A 14594-nucleotide genomic window follows, 5' to 3' on the forward strand; every position below is an offset into this window, starting at 1 on the left:
TTATTTATTGCAAAAATTGTGCAGAGAAAACGTCAAAAAATGGAAATTTATTTTCATAAGCGTTTCATATTCAAAATTTTTGACTTTTTTCAATTTTTTTAGGTTCAATTACGAATTATGGGTATAAATAATAAGAATTTTTTCGCTGCCTGTTATAGGATCAATATCACGGACGCCATTTGTCCAGCAGCTGAGCAACTCGCACGCGTACCTGCCAAATGGGATGCTTCATATGTCCGCCATTTTTAAATATTTTTGGAAAAAAAAAATACGTATGGACAGTCCAAAACATATATAAATAAATGTTTAAGTTTGAAAAATATAGAAAAATTCTTTCTCCTACAAAAAAATTCTTGAAAATAGCTTATTTTTCCTCGTTCTAATTGGATTTCCCCCCTTAAGGACGCTACAGTGTATGTACACAGCGGAGACACTCCATAAGCGAAGCGATATTAATATGGCGTCCGTTTTTATAGTAAACATCTTTTTTTTTTTTGAAAAAATTCCTGTGTACTTTTTGATTGTGTATTAAATTGTGATAAAAATTTCAAAACGTTTCAAGTTATTATACCCGAGAAAAAAAATTCGTGAAAATCATATATTTTTCGACCGTGTAAAGGAGGTTCCCCCCTTAAATGAGTTACGTACCACTTTGTCGAAGATGGGTTCATTGTCGTTGATGTCTGTGATGGTAACCTTAAATCTGCATATGTTGTGCAGCTCCGGCTTGCCGTTGTCGGTGGCGAGTACCGTGAGATAGAACTCCCTCTCTCTGAAAGGCTCATCCCTGTCCATGTACTCGGTCGTCGTGATCTCGCCGGTTATATTATTGATCTTGAATTTCAACCGCTCTGGAGGCGGAGATAAGAATTTGTACGTGACGGTACCTGCAGCAAGCCAGAAAAAAGGCGATCAAGCAGACGACGCGGATTAACGACCCACACTGTCGTCACTGGGTCCTCGCTGCCTCGCTTTTTACCACGTGCACACGAAAATGGAGAGTCCATTTGAGTATGAGTCAATTTGTGTGAGAGAGTATATCTCTCATCAGCTAATAACGTAGCAAGTAGGATATTCCCGTTTGACCGTCTATTTTCGACTTCTCTCTGTTTCTAATCTCGTTATCGATCTGGTTATTAAATCTCGTTCTATTCTCGAGGCGACTCTTCGAAAACGTATCGGAAACAATGGAATCCAATTAATAAAAATAAGCTTCATCGAGCAACAGTGCGCGCTCCGCTTCTCTCGTTAATCCCGACGACGAATGCGACGTCGTGATATCTCGAGAGTCATTAAGAGGCTGCAATTTGCATCTCGTGTGTGTATGACTAATTTCTTCTCCTTTGTTGCACACATGCTTCGCAAGGAAGTTTCACAAATAATTTGTACATGGGAAAGAAAATTTGCTTGTGAATTAACCGAGTGTCTGGTGAAATATGAATGGGCCAGAAAAGTCCGGTTGAAGTTACCAAGATTTTGTTCGAGTTAATAGATTTCTGGTTTCATCAGAACTTGGAACGGTTTAAGTGGACTTAGAGCGGAATTTGTGGTTGGTGATACGATACCTCCATTTTCCGGCGGGTCCGGGTCCTCGGCGTGCACCTGAAATACATAGGTGCCGATCTGCGCTCCCTCCTCCACCAATGGCGCGTATTTCGCGCAATTAGTGAACACCGGCCTGTGGTTGTGAATGAACTGAAAGCGTAAGAGAAATGGACGATTAGCGAGAATGTTACTCGGCTCGGGAGGAAAAGATAGCGAGCGAAAGATATCTTGAGGATTAATCGATAAACTTGGCACTTCGCTCCGGAGCGACGGCCGTTATAACGTGGTAATAACATTCAATTAATGAAAAGGGTTTTCGCCGACAGATCGTCACAGCTGTCGGTGAGATTAATCGCTGAACCAGTGAGAAATGACTCATCGATCGACGTTGAAACGACGTTGATCGACGAATCATTTCTCACTGAGTGAAATGTCGACAGAATACGAACGGTGCACCGCGTTGAAGCACGGATTAGTATATTATAGTCTCGACTGTTGCTGTTACCGCGTGAAACTTAAATTTCGCATCCGTTAGGGGGGAGGAAGGGGGGGGGGCGGAAGAGACTCGCGTACAGGTAGTTAAGTCTCAAATAACATCGCTGTTCAATTATAGGTCTTAACAAAACAGCAACTCGAAGCAACTCGAAATCTTGTTCGAATGCCACTTGCCGGAGTGTCGCGTCTGACGAATATCGGAATGATATATGGACCCGCTTCTCCCTCTCTTTGTATAAGGCATCTCTTGGAAGGTAACTCAGAGCCGTAGTGTATACAGATAGATTACGTCAAATTGAACAAAAAATTCCTCTGCCATCTCTCGAAGAATCATGTTAAATTTTAAGTAATTTAATTAAAGAAAATTGGCGAACGATTATGTGCGATAGCAGATGAGACTAGTGATAGCAACGCTTGCCGGCCTTTAAAGTCAAGTTAAACTGAACAAAAAGGTTTTCTGCTACTTTACAAAGAATACGTGGAGTTTTGAGTTATTCATTAAAGAAGATTGGCAGATAATCGCGCCCCCCCCCCACCATTGATAATATATTAATGTCCTTTAATTAAAAACCTATATGGTTATTTCCAAATAATAGAGGATTTTTTATTTAGTTTTACCTAATCTTAGAGTGTAGTTCTTCGCAAAACTTTTTGCTCATTTTAACCTAATCTATCTTTATACCGCAACTCTGATGAAAATTACCGAACACCCTATATATATATATATATATATATATATATATATATATATTGTACTTTTGTATAATAATCAGAACATACTTTCGTTTTTGCGTCGATACACACACACACACACACACACGTACATATATATATATATATACACAAGGTCTAGTCGTCACCTCGCCGTGTGCAATTTGCGTTTTTAAATATTCCACGCTCCGCTGCGAGCGAACTTCGGCGTAACGTCAACAATTTATGAGCGATTCGTAAGCGAGCCTCAGGGACTGCTGACAAAGCACTTCTCCCCGTGAAGTGTTCCGCCGCACAAAGCGCCGTTTGAATGGACAAAACCTTAAAAGTAAAAGTTGTTGCCAGAGTTTCTAATTATTGTAGTATTATAGAGAAGTATCCAAAATATATGAAAACACATGTTATTCAATAAATCATCAAATAATTAGAATATTGAGAAAACCAGGCGTAATGTTTGTGATTGTGAGAGACTTTGAAACGTTTTATGAATCGTATTAATAATATGTTAGTCTCCTGATCCTAGAAAACGTTAAAAATAGATAAATTGTAATATTTTTTAGTTTTTTTGAACCTTTTTATTTTAGAAATATTGTGACATAATTAAAATTATTAAATAGATATAAGGAATAATAATTTTTTTCTGTACTTATGATGTATGTATTAAAATAATAAACTTCTCGGAGAGCTACAAAAAACCCTACGAGATCCCGTTCAGTTTTTTTCATGAATTATAAGCTAAGAGTATCCACGTAAAAGCACTTGTGCTCATATTTGCTCCATTTTGAGAAAAATGTGTTTTTCTCTATAGAAACACGTGGCGCTCAGCTTATAACATTTATGTCGTTGAATAAAAAATTACAATAATTGATATAATGTTACTGTTATTCGATGTGTATTGGGTACTTTTTTTCATAATCGAATGTTATACTACATTTAACTCAATATGTTTCGTCAGTTTTTTAAAAAATATCTTATTATACATAATATCTTATTGTACATTTTTTTCAGCTCAAAACTGTTGAAAAAATATGAAACTTACTGAAAATAATAATTTGAAATACGATATGATAATTTTAAATACGCATATTCAAAAAGAAAACAATTTCAACTACAGTATAAACCTTTTTCATACATCTGTATATTGAGTAATCCTTTCTTCTGCAAGTTACTAAGATTGTTGCTAAGATTGTTTAAATGATGAAAAGTATTTTGAGATGCATTACAAATTCATTGAAACCTTATTTGATAGTGAAGAGTAGCGTGAATATGACGAAGAAGAAGTTTTGTCCGCTCAAACGAGGCTTTGATCCTACTGTGCGTCGTTGAGAATGTACGGCGCATACAACGACCTATACATCGAATCACGTGTGATTTCGCGTATAGTGATCTCGTCTATGACATGGATGTAGTATACATGGATCCCGTATACAGCCAGAAAAGTGAAGCCAACATGTAGAAAGAGATCATAGACATAATATACATAGACTTCGCATACAGTCAGAAAAGAGAAGCCAATATGTACCGCCCCTCTGTTCTCTGTCTCTTTCTGCACAGACAAAGTGTGCAGTAAGATTTAAGACTTTTACTTGCCAGTCTAGTCGGTGTGTTGTTGCGCTCTATAATATTATGGAAACGAGTAATGCACGCACAACAAAAAAGTGACAAAATAGAAAGAAAACTATAGCCCCTCTATTCTCGCTCTTTTTCTAGATGTTGGCTTCACTCTATTAGAACGTAGGGCATTCGGAGTTCATGTATACTATGTCTACGAGATATCTATGATCTACGAGACGGATTATTTATGCATGACAGTGGCCGCAGTGAACACGTCGCTCCTCGACGTTACTTGGCCTCGTGTTTTCATTACTACATGCATGATTTAACCCTAGATATACACATTTATTTTTCGCATACGTAGATGCGAAATACTGGGATCTGAAGGACCCCAACTACTTTTTTATTATAACTTCGGTAAGAATCACCGTATTTTGACTTTTTTTTCCATTATTAATAGACTAATAAATACATATATTTATTAAGAATTAGGATTAAATCATAATAAGTATCACATAATAAAGACGTGTTGAAACATTAGAAATACTCATAAATGCAAAGGAAATGTCATTTTACCGTAATAGCTTGAAAAATGCATATCTTTTTTGGTAGTAGAGATAACTGAAAAAAGTTTTCAGATTTTGAAAGGTACAAGGGCATATTTCAAGGTACAAAGAAAAAAAATCATCGTCTAAATATTGGAATATTATTATGAAAATTATAAGGTTCCAAGATTGACGATTTTTCATATTTCTATTTTCTGGCGGTTTTGCAGACAGGTATAAGAGTTAGAATTTTTGTTAAAAAATACAAACTCAATAACTTGTAATGCATGTAATAGAAACAGAAACAGAAAAAAAACCTCAATAATTTAAAAGCGGCAAATAATATTCACTCAACAAGGCAGTATCATTTTGGTCGTTTAGTCCGTGTGTTTCTGTTTTCCAATAAAAATTAGTTTTTTTTTAAATTACTTATTCAATCCAACATTTTTTAGAATATATATTTACATTATGAATTCGAATAAAATTAATTACAAAATATACTTACTTGCAAAAAACGTTGCACAAAGTACACATTGGAGTCTGGGAGACCCCGAGCTTACTTTAGGTGAATTACCACAAAACCGATAAATAATTGATTGCTCCGATAGTTACTATTTACAGAGGAGACTTCACATTTTTTTTTACACGACGATCGTATCCTCCTTGCCTATTCTCTCTACTAATACTAGAATTTCAAACTTTGTCTGGGGTCTCGCAGATCCCAGTGTATATACCTAGGGTTAATATGCGATGCGGAGGAAATAAAAGGAACGGACGAAAAATTCGCGCGTGCAGAGAATTATAGTTAGCAGAAGAGTGCGAACATACATAGCTAACGCTGCGCGATCGGTTCAATCAATTGAAGATTCGATTAGAAAGGTTGTGGGGACGTGGTGAAGGTGAAAGTGAAGGGAAAGAGTACGCGACGATATTTTCGGTTCTCGTCGCAAGCCCATCTCCCCTTCCTCATAACGAGTGGCGGCAAATTCAGGCTCGTTCACGGATGTCATGTAGACACCGGCTGCTGACGGGCATGGTAAATATTTAACTGCTCGCGCGACGTGGAAAGAAAGAAGCGAGAGAGAGAGAGAGAGAGAGAGAGAGAGAGAGAGAGAGAGAGAGAGGGAGAGAGGGACAAATTCATCATCTAAGTGCTGGAAAGGTGGTTTATGCGAGGATTATTCTGGGATCCTCATAAACTAGGGATGGTAAAAAAAATCGGGCTTGATGTCTAAGGCAGAAGGAAGGGAATGTAAATGGGATGGCGCGGCGATGGGAGATGGATGAGAAATCGAATCAAGAACTAATTGAGAAGCACTCACCAGTTCGTCCCTGTCCGAAAAGTAGCATATCGAGTTCTTCAATCTCCTTGCAGTCGCTGTAACATAAAGAAAAAATAGTCTTATAAACTGGTTTGATGTCATTGAATACGTCTTCTGAGACGGGTTGTTTGTGTTGATACTCCGGAGGGATATCGATGACTTTGGCTTGTTGCCACGAGCACCATGAGTTTTTCCCGGCTGAACAATACTCGTGCTGGGGTTTTTCATTGTCGAAAATAGGATGTCAGACGTTGCGAAAGAAGTTATTTCGGTAGCAAAATCGCTTCGTCATTAAGCCGAGGAGGATGCTGTAGATGCAGAAGGCTTATTGTATGACCCTGATATTGCTAACTAAAGGGTAATCTCGAAATTATTATTTTATAAACAAGGAAACCTTACTTGAAACTTTAAACGCATTTTTCTCAGAATGACGTTTTCAAAATTGGTGGATACCAGAACTTTTATAATTTTAATCCAAATGCTTTCAACTTTTGCACAGTTATTGTCAATTGAATTGTCTAAATAAATTCATATGATTTTTGCGATAATTTACATATTTTTTTGCAATCCATACTTTAATGTAGAATTTTTAAGTAAAAATTGAATATTTTTCTTTACCGTCGCATCGTTTTCATTAATATCTCGTGTACGTGTACTGTTTACCATATTTCTATATATACTGTGCAAAAATTACGTTCAATTTCTAAAACTGTTTTTATTAATAACTTTTTTACGAACAATGGCCACCGATAAAGGTCAATAGCATTGACCTTCTTGAAGGTCAAAGTCAACATCAAGGTTATTCGGAAATCATTTGAAGCTGGTAAAGGTAAACGTTTATCCCTAAGGTAAATGTCCCAGTTAGTGACATACTTAACTTTTCATAAAAGTGAACACGAAATTAAATGACTATGTCATTTTTAATGAAAAATCTGTTACTTGTAAGTGAAAAATAGAACTTTTATTTATGCTATAGACATATATTTCTGACATACAAACGTACTTTTTTAGTAATTTAATTGAAAAATTGAAATCAATGTATATGTCTTAGTTAACGACACTTTCGGTTTTAAGTTGTCTCAATTAATAACTCGTCAAAGATCGTATCACTGACTGGGACAGTGTACACACGTTCCCTGTTATTAACGGGTACTATGTGATATACTTGTTCCAAATAGAGAGAAGGTTCCATTATCGCTTTTTATTTAGCTTTTTTTTGAATGAAATAAGTCTGACTGTTTTTATTCCAATTAATTTGTTAGATTGTATTTGATGTCTATAAGTTTGCATTAATATTTTCAAATATTCTAGAAACATAAGTAAAATATGTCAATAATTGATACAAAAGAATAATACAAAAGAATGACGGTTGTCATTCCTGTATTCCTGATTTCTTCCTTGTCAGGTTTTGTCAACGTAAATATTACATTGTAGAAAAGTTAAACGCACTTGAACGTATTTATCAATAAAAAACTATAAAAATAACTCCAGGAATTTTTACATATACATCCAAAAAATACAGAATTAACATTCTTTACATTATTTTATACTGGCCTGTCAGTGGTTGGGACATTATCTTCTTGTGTATTAATTAGTGACAGCCAGATTTTAATCAAAAATATTAACCTACTAGCATACTCATTTCCTTATCAGTTCACAATAATCTTTAATAATTTATTTAAAGTTATCCTAATACATCAAACCAACATGAATGCTCAAAGTTATTAATATTAATATTAAAAATTAATTGATCACGCTCGTCATTCACATTATCTTATAAACGGTCAGCCATGAAACATATGATAAAGCTTACAGGTTAATATACTTCATATTATAATTATGAGGTATTTGAATTATGATAGACTTTGCAATGAGACTATTACAAAAAATAATAAATGACTAGCAGAATATTTTAAAATATTATTGAGGTATGAAGAATATTTTAAAATATTATTGAGGTATGAAGTCAAACTGAGATTTTGTAATGTAAAATATTTTCAAAGTGTCACTAAGTAGGACACTGTCATTAACTGGGACATTTATCTGATATAATTTCAGAATAATGATAATATCCGCCGGTAATACAATCGCGTTCTATGAAATGTTAATTCATCTTTGCGCAGTCCAATTATAGTTCAAATATTGATAAGGATAGGCCCTGGCTAAGTATCATGCATAACACTAGAGTTCCGATTATCCGAACTCTTTGTTATCTAACATTTTTGTTCGTTCTATATATTTACGTAAGAAGAACTGGAGATATACAATCATTTCTCTTCTCGTAAATAACTCATATCGACACGTCGTGTCAGATACTTCTGAGTGAAGAGCACTCACATATTTGTGATAATATATCTAATATGTATCAAATTGGGTAAACGTAGACCTTACTTTATCTCCTTTTAAAACGGCTGGAAATGTTAATGGTTACGGATGTGTCACAACCGATGGTGTCTATGTGCCACGAGTTCCTTTGATAATGGGAAACTTGAAACGAATTATCGACTAGCTCTCTCTCTCTCTCTCTCTCTCTCTCTCTCTCTCTCTCTTTGTAATATCCCTCACACTCTATCCTCGGTCAAACAAAAGAGATTATAGTTAAGGCGAAATTTTGGTTCTACGTTGGCCCTGAAGACGATGTCAAACTTGAAGAACTAATGAAAAATTTCGGAATCTAATATCATGCAAGTTCTATTATCCTATTAGGAATTTTGATAAAATTTAGGGATACAAAAGGAATAAAGAAAGAAAGAAAGAAAGCAGTCATGTAAGATAAAAAATAGTTGTATCGAATAACGCTATGCGCACACACGCAGAACGGGGACTTAAGTTTTGATTCAATGCATACAAAGAGTTTCCAGTAAATTTTAGAAACTCTAAACACACACTACTACTCTAAACATACATTAATTATACATTCTATTCACACACAAGCACGAACTCAGTTTTGCGCGTTTCGAGTGTTTCCTAAGTAGGTAGGTAGATAGATAAGAAGGTTCGTTTCAACAAACATAGCTTGAAGCCTAAGTATAAAAACTTTCCTCCCCCACATTCTCACATCCCCCCTCCCTCTGTCAATCTGAAGCCGGTGCACTAACACGCGAGCACATACGCGCCATATTCAGATTTAAGTACACCGAAGAACACAGACATCTCGTCGCGACGAACGCGCGTATAGATAACCTCGAGAAAGATATTTTTCACTTACCGAGAGTTCCGTAGAGCAGCACGCAGGCTAGAAACGGTAGACCGAGAAGTAATCGAGGCCTCGCCCCTGCAGCGTATTTTCCCATCCTTGTTGCGACGGTTCCCGGCGACGATAACGACAACGACGACAATGATATCTCCTTCCCTTATTATGGTCTTTTTTTCTTTTTGAAGAGAGCCTTTACCTGTTGCAGCGATGTATCTATGAGAGAAATGTACTGCATTACACGAAACTGCGCGGCTTAAAAATACACGATTGTTTTAGTATAAAATTTAGTTATAGAAAATAAATGTACAATGCATTATATTTTGAACATTTCGAAACATTTGTAAACTTAGTTTAATTTTAGTATACAACTTGTGTAAAATGGATCTTTTCTATAGGAGTAGACGTTGAAAGGTGCAGGGATTTCTCTCAAAATATTTCCTTTATTCTTTATTTATTGATTTACTATAATTTAATCTAACCTGGATCAACATGTTAAAAATAAATATGTTATAATCAATTTTGATGTGCTTCTGTTTCTGTTCAATTTTGATTTCAGAATTATAAAAAAAAAACTAACAAAGAACCCTAACAGTACAGGTAAATCCTAAGAATATTCGGAGAATATCATAAAAATAGATTGTGTATATCCCCTGAATGTTCAAGATAAATACTATGTTCTATTAAGAATGCACTAAGAACATTCGTATGTCTCGACTTCTTTAGTACATACTGAAAATATCCCATAATATACTACAAGTATATTCAAAGAATATTTAGAGTACATTAATAGTAAATTTTATGTATGGTAGAATATATTGTTGCGCTGGCGCTTGCACTCGCGATCGCATACGAGAGAAATGAACAAACTCGCTTTGTAAAAGAACAAGAAGTTTTACTATTTACAGCAGCATATAATTTAACAAGCTCAATATCTATTCAACCGACACACGTCCGCTTGCGACTACAGCTCGCTGTTAACTTTTCGTCAGCTGTTGTTTACTCCTCGTTGTTAACCGTGCCCCTTCGCTTATCTCTCTAAACCGGAATCATCGAAATCGATGCATCTCCGGTAACGCGGACACAACAATATATCAAGTAGGTATATATTAATATTCAAGATATAGCTTTACCACAGAATAGTAATACGCTCATTGCATGTCGTACGTCGCGTGTGTGTTCTGTATCCTACGTCTTGTGTAGACGGACTTTGATATGCAATGAGCGTATAGCTCTGGAAAAAAGCACAAATCTGTTATTTCCAACTGAATTGGTAACACTAGTTCAATAAATGTACGCACATTAAAGCTTAAGAATCTTCTATGTATGTACGCTTCAATATGTATGCATATTGTTTGAAGTAGTGCAATAAGTTCCGGTAGAAGGAACAGACCAAATACTTTATAAAATTTTCCCTGTTATTATAAAACAGTTACTATAAAACAGTAAATTGGTTGACTGCCATAAATGTAGTCCAGCCAATCTTACAAATGTTTCAAAATGTTCAAAATATAATCTATGCATTGTACATTTATTTTCTATAACTAAACGTTTGTATTACTTCTCTCTCCCTTTTCTTTCTTTATTCCTCCAAATCACTGCCATATGCCTTACAAAAAAATAGTACTGAAGCTCATTATGGTCGAATTTAGTAGTAGTTTGAATATTTAAATCTCAGTACTTTCCTGTACTTAAATATACTGACATAAGATACTCAAAGTACTACTAAATTCGATTATACTGAGCTCCAGTATTACTTTTCCGTAAGGGATTACTTTGAAGATGTACTTACAACATTCGATAATTTAATAAAACATCTCTCATGAGCTTAGTATATTCTACGAATATCCTATTCAATATATTCAATAAATATTCAGTATATTCAATAAATATCAATAAATAAAGATATTAAGATGAAATTTATTAAAATGATTCTTTATAGGTCGGTCGATTTAACGAATATTTTCAAGACTCCAAACTATAAAAATATGCAAAAAAAGAAAAATCGAGTTTTTTGATCCGTTATACTAGAATACCTCCTTAATTGCTTTGAGATCAGAGTTTAATTGAAGATCCGAAGTTCTTTTGCACATCTTACAAGGAGATGCCGCCAACTGCAAAATCGATTTTGAAACGAGCTATGGTGCTTTCGATAGCTGTAATTATTTCAGTTCGGATGATAGCCACATTCATAATTATTTGTAGTTCGGATGATAACCACATTCATAAAGAACAAAATAAAAGCAAATTCGTTTATTTCAGATGACGATGATAACGGCAATCAATTCGCCCAATGGAAAACGATTTTACCGCGTGATCTGTTTTGTTCACTTATATTTTCTTCAATTTTTAATAAAAAACTTTAACAAAATTTGAGATGTTTTTTTAAAGATAATAAAATGTTAGTACAAAACATTTACGCTATAGGTTTAACCATTTGCTTTAAGTTAATTTTCAAAAATCGCCTTGAAAATAGGCCTTTACACTAGAATACCCCCTTAACAATAAATAAACAAAGAACTTCGGCTCTTTGAAGCAACTCTGATCTCAGAGCAGTGAGTGGCCAATTGTAGTAAGAAAAGGAGATTGCACTCGAGGCTTTGTTGCTGTAATGTAGAGTTTGTCTTACTTAAATGGATGTGATTCTGATATACTTCAAGAATTGAGTTGTCTGTTTGTTCACGGCACTTCTGACCTGCTGTCACGTCAAGACTAGGTGAGTAGACTCTCTTTTAAATACTCGGTGAGCACAAATTTATGGACGGAACTCCACCAACTACGTAACTAGGTGGGGGAAACTGCCCTCACATGCGAACCGGGGCTGCGTTCCGATTCCCCACCGGGGTGGCGCGACGGGAGTGGTGTCTTCCTTGCCGCGTGGTAATCAGCCCTCTGTAAGGACTATCTGGAGCGGTTAGTCGTCGTTCCCCCCCTCACATTCTCCTAGCGTAGGGAACCTTGGCTGCGATGGGGGGGGGGGGCGGGGCGCCCCGGAAGGAATGTGGAAGCGATACCCGAGGTGTTACCCAAAAAGGTCGAAGATGGGACACCCCGAGAATTCTTTAGTTGATAAGAATCCGGCATGTTTCTTTTCCTTCCCAGAGGGGGGAAGTATTCTATGTAGAATTTTCCCTCGGTTATCAAAAAGAAAAGGATATAATGCTGGGAAAAGTAAGTGAAAAAGAAAGGAAAGACGAAAGTTAGTATAAACTAAGGCGCTCAGTAGAAGAATTATTAGGAACAAAGATAAATATTAAATATTAAGTATATTTTACACTTGAAATTAATTATTTTTCATATGTTCATATGTCCTTTTTATTTATTAAGGGGTTAGTCCACTCTGAGCCCTTCCAAATATCGAAAAATGTCTTTTCTTGCTTAAATAGATAACTTAAGGTTTTAAGAATATAAAGTTTTTGGTCCGAAAGTGATATTCCAAATATTAACAAAGGTACAGTCGATTATATCGACCGGTGCACAGTATCATGTCAGCGTGTACTCGGCGTCTTCACGCTGCCGCACAATGGGGAAAACAGTGACTCCTACTGTTCAAAATTGTCTAGAAAAACGGAATCTCAACCAATTTTAATGATTCTTGTTCGTACTTACTCGGGAAAACATTAGCAACAAAACTATGTTCGCGGAATTTGAAAATTTTTTAATTTAATAATTTTAAATTATTAAATTAAAAAATTTTGAAATTTCACGAACATAGTTTTGTTGCTAATGTCTTTCCGAGTAAACACGAACAAGAATTATTAAAATTAATTGAGATTTTATTTCTCTAAACAATTTTGAACAATAAGATTCGAAGTTTTTTCCCATTGTTCGCCGGTACACTGTATTGTCGATTTTAAACCGTATGATAACATCGTTATTCAAATGAAGGAATGCATAGGCCACGTGCAAAATGAATAAGCATATATATATATATATATATATATATATATATATATATATATAAAGGGTGAGGAAAAAGTTTCAATTATCTTACCTTAATGCTTTTTTGCATAGAATAATCAGACAAATTAACTAGCTTAAAAAAAGCACAAAAAATTTTGTTATATTTATTATGTAAAAAATTTTTTGTTTTTTTAAGCCAATTAATTTGTCTCATTATTCTATGCAAAAAAGCATTAAGGCAAGATAATCGAAAGATGAATATTTTACGAGATATTTTGTATTCTATGTCAAAGTGCTGGAAATTTCAAGCGTTATTACTCGAAAAGTTCTTTACGAAAAAATATTTTATTATAGTGTTTTGGAAAGTTCTCGAGATAAACTATAAGAATATGTAATAATATAAGGGGTGTTCTATTTAAAAAATTCAAGATGACTTTGACTTTATCTTAATGACGTCAGCCAGGGTCAAACTGATAAGACTATTGAATAGACCTTTTTGAATCCTACAACTTTCATTTGAAACATTTTTTTATAAAACTTATATTTTTTGAGATTTTTCAGAATTTCCATACTTTTTCCTCACCCTGTATATATATATATATATATATATATATATATATATATATACAGGGTGTTTTTTTTAACTTGAGACTGCTAAATATCTCGAAAAATGAGCATTGTACGATAAAAATGTCCCAGATAAACCCTCAATAGTTTCGAGGGCGCAATTCAATCCCACAAAAATTATCCACCTCCCGCCCCCCCTGGGGATGGGGCGGGGGATAACTTTGAAATCTTAAATGGGAACCCCTACTTTTTATTATAGATTCGGATTCTACATCCAAAAACACGTAACTTTTGTCTGAACTTTTTTTTCTATTTCTGATAGATGGCGCTGCATTCGGCGAAAATTGGGTAACTTTCGTTTTCTTCAAAGGGAATCCCCTATAATGACGCTACGTCGAAGAAAAGTAACTTTTGTTGGAAACATGTTTTTTCGAATTATCGTAAATATCTATGATAATTTTTTATCCGTTTTAACTAAAAAATGAAAATAAAAGTTACAATCTCCAATAGCCTTGACCTTTACAAATGTTATACAAATGATGATGTTAAAAATTCAAGAGGTTTTAGTCGTCATTTCGATGTGGTCATTTTCAAATGGTCCACTGACGATCTTTCGAAATTTAGTGTTTCAAACTTTCAAACTGTGTAGGACGAGTCTCGATAAATAGCACTATTGTAGTCGAGTTATTTCAACAAATTATTTTTTCATACTTTGAAGCATTTTCCATTTCGTATTGCGACTAACTTTCGATTCGTGAT

The 14594-nt window shown here is 34.9% G+C and overlaps 1 protein-coding gene across 3 annotated transcripts in view; it reads right to left on the minus strand.

Moving 5' to 3' along the window:
• The window catches only part of LOC116853361 (DE-cadherin-like), a 22212-nt gene extending 10058 nt beyond the window's left edge, over positions 1 to 12154 (minus strand). Inside the window, exons 1-5 of one of the 3 annotated variants that reach the window (XM_032834425.1) lie at positions 11995 to 12154; positions 9381 to 9581; positions 6173 to 6228; positions 1566 to 1695; positions 649 to 887 (exon numbers count right to left, since the gene is read on the minus strand). In XM_032834425.1, the coding sequence (XP_032690316.1) occupies positions 649 to 887; positions 1566 to 1695; positions 6173 to 6228; positions 9381 to 9465 (510 nt within the window). In that variant the 5' untranslated portion in view covers positions 9466 to 9581; positions 11995 to 12154. The remainder of the gene's footprint in view (positions 1 to 648; positions 888 to 1565; positions 1696 to 6172; positions 6229 to 9380; positions 9582 to 11994) is intronic. The other 2 variants (XM_032834426.1, XM_032834427.1) reach the window with 2 other exon arrangements.
• Between the last annotated feature and the right edge of the window lie 2440 nt (positions 12155 to 14594).

Source organism: Odontomachus brunneus, unplaced genomic scaffold, assembly GCF_010583005.1.
Source record: "Odontomachus brunneus isolate Ranch 3 - 2012 unplaced genomic scaffold, Obru_v1 Obru_scaffold_310, whole genome shotgun sequence".
In the NCBI taxonomy this organism is placed as follows: Eukaryota; Metazoa; Arthropoda; class Insecta; order Hymenoptera; family Formicidae; genus Odontomachus; species Odontomachus brunneus.